The sequence below is a fragment of the Rissa tridactyla genome, chromosome 1 (genome assembly GCF_028500815.1).
Source record: "Rissa tridactyla isolate bRisTri1 chromosome 1, bRisTri1.patW.cur.20221130, whole genome shotgun sequence".
NCBI lineage: Eukaryota > Metazoa > Chordata > Aves > Charadriiformes > Laridae > Rissa > Rissa tridactyla.
This window is the reverse complement of record NC_071466.1, coordinates 131,812,458-131,829,459: the sequence shown is the minus strand read 5'-3', so window position 1 is coordinate 131,829,459 and position 17,002 is coordinate 131,812,458. Positions and strand designations below refer to the sequence as shown.

Sequence of the window (17,002 nt, the reverse complement as noted above, 5' to 3'; positions counted from 1 at the left end):
CCTCAAGACCATGGAAAGGGATCCTACTTATATGTTCAAATGGAGGTATCAAGCTTGAAGGTTCTAGCCTTTCTGTAGATTTAGCATGATTATGTTGAGTTTATGCTTGTCCTTTATTTTCTAGATTAACACACTAGAAATGTGTTGTTAAATTTCTCTTCCTTTTTCCACTAGTAGGTCCTCCTGTCAAATACAGAAATATGAGGAATTCAGCTAAAAATTTTTTTCAGATTATGCTGTGATACATAGTGAAAGCTTGGGGTCTGTCTGCCCTTAAAAAAAAATGTTAATGCCTCCTCCCTCCGCTTCCCCATCAAAAGAGATATTTCTTACATACTAGAAAATAAAAGGTAGTACTTACGGGAAGAGGGCATCCAGGACCCGTTGGCCAGTTAATAAAGGATGATTGGCTGGTAACTTCTCAGTAACAGGACGGACTTGACGTACAGGCCAGATCTGGACCATAGTGAACTTCTCCTTCACACCTTCAAACTCCAGCTCTAAGACAACATCCTAACAGACAGCATCTGAAGTAAGCAAACAGCTGCACTGGACCAGCATGAAAATTCTCATCTCCACTACTTGGCACAGCTAGGTCTTTCACATCACCACAGATTTCTCAGAACCTCAACACACTATCATCCCCTCCTGAAGGAAGGCTCTTTCCCATATTTACAATGCTACTGGGGAAAAATAGTGGAAGATGAAGCTTGAACTAAAAATATGCTTTTGAAGAGCAACTGAATTTTACATATTCATAAGATACCGTAGATCCCCACAGAGGTTTGCAAACATGGCGTACTGGAGTGCCATTGGGAAGCCATATACACAAAAAGTAACTGCACAAGATAATCATGTAATCCCTGCAGGCAGGGTAGCAGAAGTGATCATTAACTCAGACATCTTGTTGCATGAAACACTTTCTAGTTGGCATCATGCAGAACAGGAAAAATCACATCAGCCTTATGAAAGAGACATGGAATATATCAGCAACTGCTGTTTGGAAAACTTACTGAAGTGTCATAGTTTCCTGGCGGAGCAATGTATGTAACTGTACCCCTGTTTCGTGGGGGCAGCATGATTTTGTGTTTGATAAGGGAGTTTTCATTCACCACACCATAAATATCTCCACCAGTGATATGGCTGCCAACCTAAAAACAGAACAGGTCTATTAGTTATAAGTGAGAACTCCACTTTTTTAAAAGAACCTTGACAAAGAACTGTATAAAATAACTATAGCTATTAAGTCTAGCACTGTGATTATTCCCTTTATAAATGCACTGTTACAGCACAGTAGCCCATTTACATAACTCATTACACTAACAGCACATTGCTAGCAATACTATCTGGGTTCAGACATCTTTCAAGGCTCAGACAGTAGCAATTACTGACTGATGCAAGGAATTTTCCTCGTTCCTTTTATACCTCCCAGCTAAATGTGTTAAGTAGAGAAAGGATAGCATATGCTAACCTGCAAGGTTGGAAAAAAGATGCCGCCAAGGGCTAAAGTCATAACACTTTCCAGCTCTAAGGCTATCTTTACCATTTGCGAAATGTGCGCTGTAGTCATTCTTTTTGCTGAGGTAACACCTGCTCCTGCTAATGCTTAGTGCAATTCCACTCGCTTCTTTATGGTTTTGCAAATACGTTAAAACTTTGCAAGTTTCTCATATGCAGCAGCAACACACAGTAAGCCACACTAAAGAAGTTTTGGCAATTCCTAGGCAGTCCTCACTCTCATACACTGCTACCTTCCCATACTACCCCTTCACAAACTTAATACAGCATTAACCATAGCTCCCAGCAGTCACTGGCATTCTGCTCCAGCTCCAAGCTCTGGGGGTAGAGAAGCAAGAGGAGACGAGAGGCTTGTCAGAACCTACCCGCAGATTTTTGGAAGGTGTGAAGTCCCATTTGACATCCCGGCTCAAAGCTGACACGTTGACACCTCTAGGGATATAGATACTTTTGGTCAGAGTGCTGATGTCTGAGAGAGGCCTCTGGATACCATCAAAAATAGCTCCCATAATGCCAGGCCCTAGCTCCACTGACAGGGGTTTGCCAGTACGGAGTACAGGATCTCCTACAGAGACACCAGCTAAAGATTTGCTGAGGAAAAATCCATCCAGAGAAAGGGAAAGAAAGGCAGCAGAAGGCACCACATCAACAACATCATGCTCTTAAACCACCTGACTTTAAGGTAATATTTTTATGACTATATTATGCATCATCATTTGAGAAGCATGTATACTTTATACTGAACTCAAGCTGGAACGGCTAAAGCAACAAAGTTGCGCATCCTCCAGAGAGGCAAAGTAGGGGTAAGTATTCTGCTTTATCATCATTAGTTCAAGTCAACTATATCGATGAGTTTACTGGAGTGCCAGGCAGCAGGATGACAAAATGTCAGGCATTTCTTAAATCTTCAAACGTAGAAAACAGGTTTGATTGTTAAAGACAGACAATGTTATGAAATACAAAATTTTTCACTTCAGATTTTGTTAGACAGCATAACTATTTTGACCTTGAACCTTGCATGGTCTTTTTGACAGCAGTCTATTTTTAAAGGGAGTTTGTCCAAGACCAGCATTATTTCCCTCCTCTCTGATATCAAGTTGTCCAGTCTACACACTGTCTAAGCTCCAAAGACGAAAAAAGAATTCTCTGCAAAGGGCCAGCAGCTTGGCAAAAGGCCCTGCTAGAATACAAAAGAAACCTCCCAAACCCTATGCAAGACTCAAGAGATTAAATGCAAATTGACTTCAGAGAGCCCTATGACAGAGCCCTCTCATCTCTTAGGAACCTAAAAGTAAACTATACTCAAATTTGTTCCACGTACTGATGGAAGGCTACTAGATATTACAACGATGATGCCATCTTAAATGACAAATTATTAGGTACGGACAGGAGTTAGTCATCAGTTTACCATCCAGCTACCCTGAACAAAGCTCTGGGAGCCAGCACAGGCTTTTTCGTAGCCTCTATAGATTCACAGAGCCAACTCTTAAATTTAAAAGAATATGAGAAGAAAAAAGGTCTGGCTTCAAGTTTTATGACTTCTCTGACATTCTCTCACATATGTGTAACAGAAAATATATTTAAAGTTAACTAGATTTTAGAATACATGCTGCGCCCTAGCTGGACCAAGATTCTGTAAAGCACACTGCAGAAGCAAAAATGTAATCTATGACATCTGGCAAAATACTATACCCAGAGGAAGGCATCCTGCCCACTTTACATTTTCTATTTAAGTGTTATACAAGCATAGTTTTCAAAAGCAAAGAAAAAATGCAACAATTACTGCTTGGTAGTTTTGCCATTTATGGTTGACATTTGTCAAACAACTTCCTTAACAAAGAACTGTAATATTTAAATTAAAATGAACTTAAATTCTAAGGTACACATTATTTGATTTCCACTTAAAATAAAAACTAAAAAAAAAAGTCTCCTTGGTACACAGCCAAGCAAGATAAGATTTACATCAAAACCACCAGAATTTACAAAAGATGTGCAGAACAGATGTTGCTGCCTGCCAGCATCGTAAGTACCAAACGCTGGTCCCAGTCAGCTTTCTTCATCATCTTCACCCTAATCACCACCGTGTTCTGGACTGCAGAGTCTGGCACGCCCAGATGGATCAGTGAAAAGGATACATGTTTCTTCATACACCTGGACAGTTGCCAAATCACCTTCCAGTCGGATAATCTCCCCCACCAGTTCACTGTGGCCTACTCGTACCAGCTCGTACATAGCAGCACCTGCCATGTTGCATGCTGTGACCACTGTAAAAGACAGGCACATAGGCGAATATTTTTCCTGTAGCTCAGGAAATTTAGTCAGCAGAAGTTAGCAAGAATGGCACAGCATAAGCTTGGTATTTACCCAAATCAGAAGCGCGTTCTTGATTTCACAAAAAGGATAACTTGGCTGCCACAAATCCTGGTATTCCTAGCTTAAAAGCCAAAAGAAAAGTTTCCCTACGCTTTTCACACTGTTCCTTTATGCTCAGTAAGAGGACACTATCGGAACACAGTAGTTCACAGACAATTCATGCTGTAATTTCACTTATCCGTCTTGACAGATGGCAAATGTTTAGGGATTTAGAGAGGTGGTGAACTTTGACAGACAAGTTACCCAGGCACTTCTCCCTTTCAGTTAGCTGGGCCACATTACCATCTGACTAAATTAAAACACACAAGAAAAATGGCAAAAGTTCACCTGATACGTGGTAGTTACGTAAACCTGTGGTTGGGGACCAACATTTTCAAGTCACTCAAACTGCTGTTTACCTTGTAGCATTCGGATGCTCACATAACAAACTATCTCCATGCATAGATCAACCCAAGATGCCTGCTAAAGGCAATACATACCCTTGTATCTAGAGTGGTGTATCTACAAAGCTTTTAAGGAAACACTACTTTGATATTTTATTTTGCATAAAAGTGATGTATATCTTAGGACACATAAATTACCTTTCAACAGATGAAGACTGTTTTACAGCATGTTTTGGGCCCGAAACCTCCTACTGTTTTGAGTTAGATTTCAGCAGGGCATACGCGAGGTCTAACTGCTTTAGGACAGAATTTATTATGTCTTTTATATTATAATATCAGTCTTGCACACAGCGTTCACATTTACACAAAAATACATTTTCCACTTTACAGGAAAAAAAAACTGTATCAGTTTAAAATTGTTTTTACGTATCACTTCTGCAGTTAAGGAATTAGCAGTTAAAGAACAGCTATTTATTTGGGTAGACACGAGCCAAGGGAGTTTCTTATTCATCAAATAAGCTGCATTAGCAAAAATAAATGCTATTCTTCTGTTCTCACATTCCTGTGCTTTCCTTCACCATTTGAAGAGAATGCAGAAGGGAGCAGAAAAGCCAGTAAAGTGCAGTAACATGTAACAGCTTGACACTGGCAGGGGGCTGAGTATTCCAGAGAGCACAGGGTCAAACTGAATTTTAGAAGCTTAATACACTGGGCCTGCAGATTTCTGACAAAGTGGCTTTTCTCACACAGAAAGCTTACTACCATTTGCTTTTTATTAATCACCCTGCTTCTGCTCATTACATCTTTACGTAAGATTAATTAGCAGTAACATCATGTTAGTATATTTCTTAATATTTTATCATATTATAAGTTAGTGATCCTTCTTAAAAAGCCCCTCCCCCAAAAAAAAGAAAGAGAAAAAGCCTCACCCAGAGCTCTAGTTCTCCACCTCCAAGCAAACAAGATTAACAAGACACTAGATGAAACAGAACCTATGATTTCCTTTATAAAATAATACCTACCAGGTCCTGAGACTCCATGGACATAGCCAACAAAAGCCTCTCTGTCCTCATCACGGATTTTGGGTAGCTTAGAGAAGTCCATTTTGCCTGTTCAACTGTACAGAAGGAAAAAAGAAAAGAGTCAGTCCTGAAGAACACACATGTATAATAGGTTCCTCCTCTCCCTCCCCTTTGCTTTTTTCTTGTTTCCAGTTAGAAAGAATTCTGAACTTGTGTAGCCTGAAGCACCTTAACCACACTATAAAGTACCTTCACCACACTAAAGCTATAAAAAGTTAAAAAGTAACTCATTTAAACAAACAAAAGAACTAACATCCCCTGTAACAGAAACACAGGGGTGGAATATCACTCCATAATATGCTCCACAAAGTAAAACAGTTACACTACAAAAATGCTGTAACACCACTGGACTATTTTAAAGCCCAATAACAGGATATTTAAACGATGGAGAATCTCTTCTGTCTTCTAGATCTCATCCACTCTCCTTCAAAACATGGAGTTTTCCACGATTCTGAGTGATTTCCAGGCTACTATATGCAGACAGAGCAAGAGAATGTTCTAGGGCTGCTTTACTGACACCAGTCTCTAAAAGGCAATATTACAACTGTTAATTGTGAAAATTCTATTTTTTGATATTTCAAGCTGCTGAATCAGAATGTTCAGAGAAAGAGACATACATTTTCACACGTATCAGCACGCAAACATGCGAGTCTTCTCTACATGCCTCACAGCTAGGTATTATGCATTCTTGCTCTCAGCAAAACCCATGGAGCATTGTAGAAGAATTGTGCTAAATAATGGCCAAAAACCTGAACTTGCAACAGCTAAACACCAAAATCTCTTGCCAGTAACTGTTTAGATAATCTAAACAATTGGCACACGAAAAGCTGTTTTAGAAACAGACCTCTTTGATCCCCATTTGTCCTGTAATCAACAGTTGGGCTGTCCTGCTTCTGGTGACGATAAGAGTATTTAATGGTTTGCTTTGTCAGCCCTTACCGTGCTTTGCGTTACCTTGGAAACATTAGTGTTAGAGAACTGTAAGGCAACTCTCTACTCATTTCTACTGTATTGACACATTTACAATACAGTGCTGGTGAAAGGTGCAGTATAGCAGCCCCAGCATACAATGCTCCCTGCATATCAATAGGGTCTATCCAGCAGAAGCCCATGGTTTGGTGATGTGAACCATGTGAGGCATCTGTTGACACTCACAGTCCTTGCAAGAAGCTTAACAGAACTTGGCATCTTCTGAAAGGCCGCAAAGGCGTACTCAGGCTTGAAAACCTGTACAATGAGGAAGACAACTACATTGCCACCCCTTCCACCATCATTAAAGGATGCTTTTCTCCCTGTTCTTCAGGAGCAGCAGGTAGCTGACATCTGCTATTCTTAAAACCTTATGACTGTTCTCCAGCTTTTTAATACTATACTACAAATCCTCTGCCCCCCAGCCTCTTTGCCAATCTAAGTGTTTTAAATTGGTGGCTCTGCTCTGTAAGAAAAGGATCTCCAATTATTCCAAACTCTTATTCATCCTGAAGGAATAGCTTCTCGTAGGCTTTATGTCTCACTGGAGTGGATTGTGTAACATGGCTACCATTGATTCATTTCACAACAGCCACCCCAACAGTTGATCATGACTCAGTCACCACCAGCCTGGAGTGGAACTGCTAACTGCTCTCAAGCTCTAAGGCTAAGTCAGATATCCGTTAGATCCCTCTACTCTCCAGAATGATAATTTTATCCTTTAAGCTGCCTGTTGTTTAGGCCCAGAAGACGATTTTAATTTCACTGCTTATTTCTCAAGTCTCCTCTGACAAATGGCAGACGGGAGGTTTTCGCAAAGCAATCTGCAGTTCCTGAGTAGCTGGTAAGAGCTGGTTCTGATCAGACTAACATAACTACCTCATCTTTTTTGCCTTTAACAATTAAAAACATTGCAAAATTCAAGCACAATTACTCATCTTACTGACAAAGGCAGCTGGTCTTATAAATCCACCCAAAACATTTACTTCAACGTACCGTGATACAGAACAATCTCTAGAGTCTTACTACCAAAATCTTCTATAGAAGCACAATAAAGGAAGAGCTAAACCAAATTCTCATAACTGAACTAGTGATGGCATTTGGCAATTAGAGAGTACAAGGTCCCATACAAAAGTCAATTTACAAAGGCAAGGAAAAGCAGGAAGAACACTGGCCCATTTCAATTTAAATTAACTTTTCTTCATATCCAAAACCTGCAGATCAGCTGACCACCACTTGAAGCAACGCTTTATCTTTTAGGGACGCAAATAAGAACCCCAGAATAGTCATTCTGCAGTTAAAATGACACCCTGTCAGCCAGTACCTGCCTCTCTTGTTCCTGTGGCTGGTTTGCTTCCTCTCTCTTCCTGCCTCCACCTTCCCAAATCACTGGCCAAGCCAACTAAAAGAGAATGTGATTCCTCTGCTAGACCACCTAGCAACACACCAATAAACCCTTTGTCCTGATCTTTAGCATCTGCACCAACTGCTTTTAAACACATACCTATTAACTACTCCAAGTGTCAAAGATGCAGTGAACTCCTCACCTTTCTTTATGCCACCTCCTATACTTCCAAACAAAGTACACACAGTCTAAAAAGCCGGTGCTTACCCAGCCAAGCTGACCTCTTTTTTAAGGGGCTACACATCTTTTAATATTGAATACAAATTAAGAACAAAAAATGCTGTCACTTGTCTCTGCATAGTTTTCTTGTGCTTGTGTATTAGTATTACAGATTTTCATTTTAGATGGAAAAGTCCTTGAGGGTAGAAATGTTGCCTTACCTACCTACACTGTTAAATGTCTTCATTGTTAGTACTCAGATAAAATGAAATTCCCATAAGCATGTCAGAATTTGCTGAACATAACATCATATGTGTGCAGACAGTATGTACTTACCCCAGAAGCCGCGGTAGCTAGCCGTTTTAGAAATCCACTGACTTCCTACAGCCTTTCACAGGCATCTCGCCAACACAGGTTATTAGGCACTATATGCAATCCACTCCTACAAAGCTCACTAGCACACCTACACAGGGTATTAGGTTAATTTTAATCCCCCTATGAGCAAAGATGCATCTTGTATCCTTTACAAGTTAGTAATCATCCTCGTCTTAAAGAGTTCAACAATTGATTTTAAACACGCTTTTAAGCTCTAACATGGTCATATTCTGCCTAACAGTGCCAGAAATCAAAATATTACTTGCTGCAGAATCATCTTGGACTGCAAGGTGATTTACTAAAGCAATTTTATAGTCAGAATTAAACAAGAAAGGGCCAATGACCTGAGTTTTCTATCTTGGGTTTCTCCCCAGCACAGCAATTTGGCTACAGAGTAACCCCCAAAATTTAACTATCCTGCTGTCAATGCCAGAGAAACCTGTTTTCTATTACTGTTCCCTGTTTTTGCTTCAAAAATTTGGTCAGTCCCAGAATTTACATGATGAACTGCCTTACCGCAAAGATCTCTTCAAAATTAAGAATCCAGTGAGATTTTTAGAAGGATCCTTCTTACAGCAAGGAAGGAAATCCCTGACTATTTTTATCACACAAACACAGATTCTTACCTTATTTTGCAGAAACAGGGAGGAACAAAAATCCACAGGCCCAATGAAGCAAAGCCAGAATTCAGCAGTTAAGCACCACCACTTACGAAATAATTGTCCTTCTAGTGCCCCTACACAGAGGGATGAGAAAGCCTGCTGCAGAGGGGAAAGAAATTTCTGACACACAGCAGAGGCATAACCACCTGACTTGATGAGTCATCAGTCTCTCTCTCTCCCACCAGCACCGAGGAATGCCGCAATAGCAAATGAAGCCACCTAGAGCCCAGCTGAACTCCCATCTGTGCCCTCCTTACAGCACAGGACAGAGCAGAAGAAATTTAAAGAAGCATTCAGCGTTCACAGTAAGGACCTCCTACAAAGCAAATAATCCTGACATCCCAAGTGGTACACAATACTACTTAAAAATCCTTGAAAGAGAGAAGCATGCTTTCTGCTGGAATCCATTTACCTACCAGTCCTCCAGTGTAATATATCCATGCTCTGTTCTGGAAGAGCTTAACAGAACAACCGTTTAACAAGAGACTGCACAGGGAGGTGCTGAAGACACAGTAATACTAATTGCTTGAGTATGTAGAACAGGTATTGATTCTTGTCAAAGCAGAGTGTCTTCTGGGACTTGCTTCTGCTAATTTAAATCCCTTCCTCTAGTCAGCAAAAGCATTGATGCAACCGCACAACATCCAACACCTGAGCAAAGCAGACTGATGTGCCACCTCGAGGTGGCTGCTAGGATCTGCTGTCAAAGATCGACAGGCACCAACGCTGTCCTGCGTGTCTCACAAAAGACAAGCAGCTATGCAGGCTCTCCCCCCAGAAGCCACATGAGTTGAGGAGTTTCCTACAGTCTTCACAACTTCTCAAGACTATCTTTTCAAGTCCTAGGATTAGCAACACATCAAATTGGCACAAAAAGCTTAAAATATACAAACCAAAACTGTAGTGAATAGCATAAGACCAGCAATTCAGAAGCAGCAGCATTACATTAATAAGTCACCAAGGCTAGGATTCATTCTGCTGGAGTAATTTTGAACTAAGGTCATAGATTTCAGTATATCTTAAACAGACTAATGTGCTTTGACTTCCTAGGGTAGAAAAATGGAGTCAGAATATAAGCCCTTACATTCAATATCCAGGAAAATTTAATAGGCGTACACAATAAAACATAGCCAAATAAAGTTTTCCAAAGAAAATCTGTCCTCCTCCTCTTAGTAAAAATCTAGATGTTACAGGATACTAAAGATCACAACCCACTCTGGACAACTAGCTTAGCATCGCATTTGAGTCGTGCTTTAGAATCAAGACTGCCAACGTTTACTGTGTTCATGTGAGCAGACTTTGGTACAGTGCGTAAGTCTCGCTGTCCAGCTATACGAGGATGTGTTGCAAGGGCCTCATAAATAACAGGATAATCACTGACACCGATTTTCTGTAACTTGGACGGTTTATAGTTCCCCTTCCAACAGATGATATTTTTAAGAGGAAGTATTAAAAAAATACAGTGCCTAAGTTACTAGACAAATGCAGAAGTTAGGCAACATTTCTGCATCTAGAATCCGATATATTGTCCCGGGAGGAACAGCATGCCCAGCACTCTTACACAGGTCACTTGGAAGGAAAGTCAAATAGTATTCTCAGGAAATTTGCTCCCTCGTACTATGCAGAGTTATAATTTTATTATAATACAGCAGGAAAAATTACACCAGATTTCTCAGTCACTGAACAACAGAATTGCTGAGGTTGGAAGGTACCTCTGGAGATCACCTAATTCCAATCCCCTGCTCAAAGCAAGCTAGATCAGCCTCTCAGAGCCATGTCCAGCTGCGTTTTGATTACCTCCAATGATTAAGACTCTACAACTCTCCAGGCAACCTGTTCGAGCTTTTCGGTCACCCTTACAGTAAAATGTGTTTTCTTATGTTTAAAGGGAATTCCCTGTATTTCAGTTTGTCCTCATTGCTTCTTGTTATTTCAGTAGATACCACTGAGAAGAGCCTAGCTCCATCTTCTTTGCTCCCTCCCACTAGGTATTTATATACTTTACAATAAGATTCTCTGAGCCTTCTCTTCCCGAGGCTACACAAACCCAGCTCTCTCAGCCTCTCCTCATATGAAAAATGCTCCAAACCCTTAGTGGTCTTTGTGGCCCTTTTCTGGATGCTCTCCATTATGTCCATGTCTTCCTTCTACTGGAGAACCCAGAACCAGACACAGCACTCCAGATGTGGTTTCTGCAGAGCTTAATCAAGGGGAAAAAAAACACCTCCCTGAACCTGCTGGTAGCATTCTTCCTAATGCAGCCCAGGACAGTGCTGACCTTCTTTGCCACAAGGACACATTGCCAGCTCGTGTTCAACATGGTGTCCACCAGAACCTCTAGTCCTTTTCTGCAAAGACACTTTACAGACAGCCAGTCCCCAGCCAGTAGCACAGCATTCCTCCCCAGGTGCAGGACTTTGCGTTTCCCTTTGTTAAACTTCATGAGATTTCCGTCAGCCTATTTTTCCAGTCTGTGGAGGTCCCTCTGAACGGCAGCACAGCCCTCCGCTATGTCAAACACCTTCCAACTTTATATCATCTGCACTCTAAGGAAACCACACAGAAGTCACCTTCTCTGCTCAACACAATAATGCAGTTTAGTCTTCTCTTTACACAGACATCGAGAAAGTAACTGTACCAACCTTCTTGCCATAAGCCTAGAGTTAGAAGTATCATTGTTTCTTAAACTTAACTATACGAACATTCTTCCATTTAATTGTTCATACAATTCCAGTATACCACAGGGCGCTTTGAGGCCACCTCTGCTCTCGACGGGTCAAGAATCTGCTTAAGTGATGCTCAGCTACATACTGTGGATCCATCTGCAACCATAGAAGACAATCTTTCACACAATTTGTTCTTGGGTGCTGTAACACCCCTTCCTCTCACATGAGAGCACATATACAGGTAAATCCAGGTGTAATCAAAAAAAGAGACAGGAAACAGAATCATGATGCCGCTATCCACACAGCACACTCATCCTCAAGTCTGATGCCTTCAGGAATTACAATGGCTACCAAGGGAGACTGTACAACATGGTAATTCATGAAGCCCAACACAAACTCCTACTGCCTTCTTCCTAAAAACAGATGGGGACTTACCTGTGGGTATGCCAATACATACGAGCCTGATACTTCAAGCAAACAACATGTCTGGCACACAAGCTCAACATATATGAAATATATTTATATTTAACACATATATACAGCATAAGAGAATCTCCTATGCAAGAAGTACCACCACCACAAACTGTTGATCAAGTATCCAAGCTTTTATTCAGAAACTTGGGAGATGCCTCCAGTTAGCCCAGAACAGGAGTAGAAAAAAAGCTGTGTTTGAACACGACCAAGATGTTAGCAGCAGCAATAAGTCTAGATAGAAAGGCTGGTAAGGCATTCATCACATAACTGCTTTGACCCACTGAAGATTTGATCAACTCAGTAGATGACTATCCTTCTGACTTGAAATCCAGTTATCACACTATATCTAAAATTGACAGACATCCTAGCTTTATCAATTAAAATACTCCTGTTGCTAGAGAAAGCCACATTGTCCACACGAAAAAAATCTTCGTCAGCCGACTGGCTATACGCTACAGAGTTTTCCATAATAGGGTTTTCTACACTGATTCTTTCCTCTCAGCCCAGAAGGCTGCTCCAGAGGAGCTCTAGGGGTGGAAACAGATGAGTCCTCCCTTATTTCTTACTTGCTACACTGCTTCACAAGTTTCCTACTGCGAAAAATTTGACAGTCCTTTCAGCCTGTTACCCATCCTGCCCCTTCTTTGGCTTGATAGACTTTCACACAAAAGAAAAATCTAATGCAACTGAGGTCCAAGCCATAATACATAATACTAATACAATATTCATTTTTGTGTTCCACAGTGGCCTTCTTTTCTTATCCTGATCCTGTCATCTAACTGCCAGGGGCTGAAAAGTTCTGCAGCCATCTGCTTAGTGCGATGCTCAGCCATTTCCTCTAGATGAGCAATGTTTTCACTAACCTCACTAACATTACTGCAAAGCTAAAACCCACCCTTGCTTTTATTAAATAAAAGTCACTCTACTTTTAGGTGCATTTGGCATTGTTACTCAAAACACTTCTTGTTGCTCTAACCTTTAAGATGACAAACATCAAAATGAAACGAACACAAAGCTGTACGCAATTATAGCAGCAAACTTGGCTACAGTTCAGTAGAGTCACTTCCAAATACTCAAAGATTCTTAATTTAAGGGACAAAAGGTGTGCAATCTCATAAAACAACTATTTCTAGATTTGTAAGTCAGGCTCAGTTTTACATGCAGAAACATATTAGTACTTTAGGCTCATTAAAACACACCAGCTCCTCTATGACCCTCACCACTACCTAACCTCTTGTCCCTAATGGTAATAGCTAAAATAGCAAGCACAAGTTTGGAATAAGAGTTTCATCATTACACTTAACTTCCAGAGGAGTCTTTAAAGCAGAAATATGATGGAATCTTCAGTTTATTACGTGAGGTATTTGACAACTAGTTTGAAGAGCATGTTTGCATGAACGTCTTTGAGAAAGATCTAATACCCCTAGCAGATAGAAGTACTCTTTTACAGCACTTCGGTATAATGAAACACCTGGTTGGAATCACAACACACATATGGCATTGGATTCCAGTAAAAGGAAATTAAGTTGAGGTTGACTTTTCCTATAATGGAAAACTTCATCTTTATGTTTTAAAGCAAGTTAAGTCACATTTGGAGATTTTACTTTCAATTACCTGAAGTATTTACAGCTTCTTTAGAACAGACAGAGCCCCTCCAACATACTAAATTTTAACATTGATTGAACTACATATTGTGGTGGTTGTCTGAATACGTACAAGGTGATGCAAATTTATCTCACAATAACAAAATCCTCAAGATCTCAAGGATCTAGAGGAAATTCACATAATAGAATTGCCTTTTTAGAAGTCCATACCAATGTTATCTGCGTTTAGCCAGAAATACCATTTTTTTTCTGAAGAGATGCTTTTTAAGGTATTACTTTCATATTGAGAAACAAAACAATGATACAGCGTAATAATGAGAATAACCAAATGCTTGTCCCACTAACTGAACTTCTTGGAAGATGCAGTTTCTTTGCTAGATTAAAATATTGAAAAATAGGCAAGTAATTCTTCAGGCTGCTAAAGAAAACTTGCATACCCGAAAGCTTTTTTCCAACTATAATAAACTATTTAATAAAGGCACAGTTTTCTCTGTCTAAAGCTAATACCTTTCCCCATAACCTTTCTAACCCTCATCACACCCAGCCATCCTAACCACAACAGGACTGCTCTTCGTGCTTAGGGCACAGAATGCAGACCAGCAGCATAGACTTTTACATAGTCTTAAACAACAACAAACTCCAGCACGTGAGCGTAGCTTATAGCATCCTAAAGACAGGATACAGTGAGGGCAACGTTACATCTTCACACTGCAGATTTCGTCATTTTTCTCAGGACATCATCTGGCAGAAAGAGTTAGGTGGGACAGTTGAGAGACTGGTCAGTCGAAATTTACCAGTGCACCAACCCTTCAACTTGGCCATGAGAATCCTTACAATACAAACAATCTTCAACTGATTAAGAAGGACAAAGATAAGACTTTCACATTATAGAGATACCCTCTAGGAACACCACTTCTCTTTTCAGCAGTTCATTTAACTGTTTAGCAGGACAAGTCTCAGCTCACTGGGGTAGCAATGGTCTTCGAAATTATTCTTCTCAGGATTAAACAGATGTCAGACAGCTAATGCAGAAAGCCCAGCGCTATAAAAACATGGCCACGATGGCAGATTCCCGTACTAGTTTCAGTACTTCCTGATTACTTCTGATTTGAACTTTTTAAGACACCCACAATGGACTCTCCAAAATGCTGTAAATTATGACAAAATTAAATACTTGCCAACAACCACCATGCATGTATTAGACCACTGCCAGACAAATTATTTCTGAAGAGAGTGAGCAGTGACACTGAAATTTACAGTTACACAAGCTCAGGGAAGCATTCAAGCTGATGAACCAAGAAAATAAATTCAGCAGCTAAAGTTGATCTTCATTTGCCATTTGGTTCAGTGATAGTAACAAAGTCTGTTAGACTGTGACTTTCAGCATTTATCTATATACATCTTACTGGTTTTCAGAGTAAGTGTATCATTTCAGTAAAGACAGACGTTATAAGACAAAGCTTGTTACAGCAGCCATATGATACATGGAAGTCTAAAAAGCTAGCAGCAAATGGTCGATCTTTCTAAGAAGTGGGGACATCTAACTTTGGGAGAATTTGACAAAAACAGGAGAAATAAAAGCATAGATGAAATAAAGCAACCAAACCAAAAACATTTATGAGACTGTAGAACTTATTGCCTTGAGATATGAACAAACATGAGATTTAGTACAAACTTAGCTATCCACTTTCAAAGGGGAGTAGGGAGTGGACACAACAAAAAGAACAAAAAAAAAACCTTTTCAGAACATAAAAGAAGGTACAACAACGACAATCAGAAGATCCAGTCTAAACCAGTTTTGCATGTTCAACCTTTAGGTGATTACTGGCTTAATCTGTACAGGAAGAAAGGGTTGAAAAGTTTAGATTCATTCTGCTTCCTCTGCTGTAGTAGATCCTTATTTCTCTCTGTCCTGCTGGAAGGCTAAAGAAGTCACATGTTTTAAGATGGTGAGTAAGAGTGAACGAGCATGATATTCCAGTTGACTACATCCTCTGTTTTTCTTGGTATAGTTCCATTCTAAAAAAATCATGTGGATACCATTGTTCAACAATACCTCAATATTTCCAAGCCTAAAACCCCCCACTTTTCTTTGCAACCACTGATATAAGTATGGAGGAAAGAAAATCTATTTCAGATCCAGGCAATGGAGGTTTTTTAAAAAAATACAGGGAGAAAGAAAAGGAACACCTGTTACTTGGCTAGCAATAGCACGTAACGTTTTTTGGTCAATGCCAGAGTAACCAAAGATATCAACCAGGTTTATCCTGTAATCCTTTTACTCTTTTTAAAAGGCCAGCTATGTCCAATTAGGAACACAGCTTTAGTTCACAAACAAGCAATTTAAAAGCTTGAGGGAAAAACTTCAGTAGGAATTTTTAGGGCTCAGGAACTCAAAGAGACAGTATTATGGTGTCAGAACACAAGAAGTGAAACTTAGTGCCTCTAAATGTATCTCCAGGGGAATCATCTAGTAATCTGCTGGTCTGTAGTTGCTTTGGATGACAATGTGCAATACCAGTACCCATGTGTGTCTGGAAGATAAATGCGCACAAGTCATGCTGGGAAAAAATTCAGACAATATAAGCACACTGAAGCCTGCAGACTTTGTAAGTCAGGATTAGTGAGGTACAAAACAGTTAATATATACTTATACCAAAATAAAAGCTAAATTTAAGCTAACGCTGTATAAAAATTAAACAAAATTAAACAAATAGTACTTGTTCACAGCTCAACCCTAATATAGCACTATCTGTAGAAAACAGTTCTTGATTTGGAAAATGGAAAAGCTGCATTTACAGGAAATTGAGATCTTGTGTTACTGTTGCAACACAAGACTTCAACCCCCATTTGAACAGTCAGCTGATACCAGCAGTCATTTTCCAACATTGTCTTAATTTCTCCTTTCCATCCTCTCAAGTTGATGTCCATGGTGGTTTATTACTTCTGAACGCCATGCTCTGTCCCCTATTGATAAATTTAATCCTAGTTTTTCCCCCCACATGAGAAAGTAAACTGTTTTCAGGAAGACTTGACATCATAAACTGACAAGCACGGCAAAAGTAATCTGCAACATTATTGGTAATTCAAAGACCTGCAGACACTGATCTCACTTCACATATTCTTAAGCAGAAAATAATAAAACATAGATAGTATTAAATATTTATGCTTGTTGATAATTGAAAACGCCTTTAAAAGTACTGTATAGAGAAGCCAAACATTCAGCTGCCGCAGACCTGCAAAGTGCTGAAGTCAGCACAAATACAGCAACTTACAGTATATTGAGGATCTGTCTCAGTTATTCAAACTTCCACTGGCAAATGCCAACCTGC

General features: G+C 39.9%; 1 protein-coding gene across 1 annotated transcript in view; it reads right to left on the bottom strand.

The window, feature by feature from the left end:
• ATP6V1A (ATPase H+ transporting V1 subunit A) overlaps positions 1 to 17,002 on the bottom strand; it is a 31,047-nt gene that overhangs the window by 12,620 nt on the left and 1,425 nt on the right. The window contains exons 2-6 of the mRNA XM_054189128.1: positions 5,297 to 5,391; positions 3,654 to 3,782; positions 1,884 to 2,098; positions 1,014 to 1,151; positions 362 to 513 (exon numbers count right to left, since the gene is read on the bottom strand). Coding sequence (XP_054045103.1) covers positions 362 to 513; positions 1,014 to 1,151; positions 1,884 to 2,098; positions 3,654 to 3,782; positions 5,297 to 5,378 — 716 coding nt within the window. The 5' untranslated portion in view covers positions 5,379 to 5,391. The remainder of the gene's footprint in view (positions 1 to 361; positions 514 to 1,013; positions 1,152 to 1,883; positions 2,099 to 3,653; positions 3,783 to 5,296; positions 5,392 to 17,002) is intronic.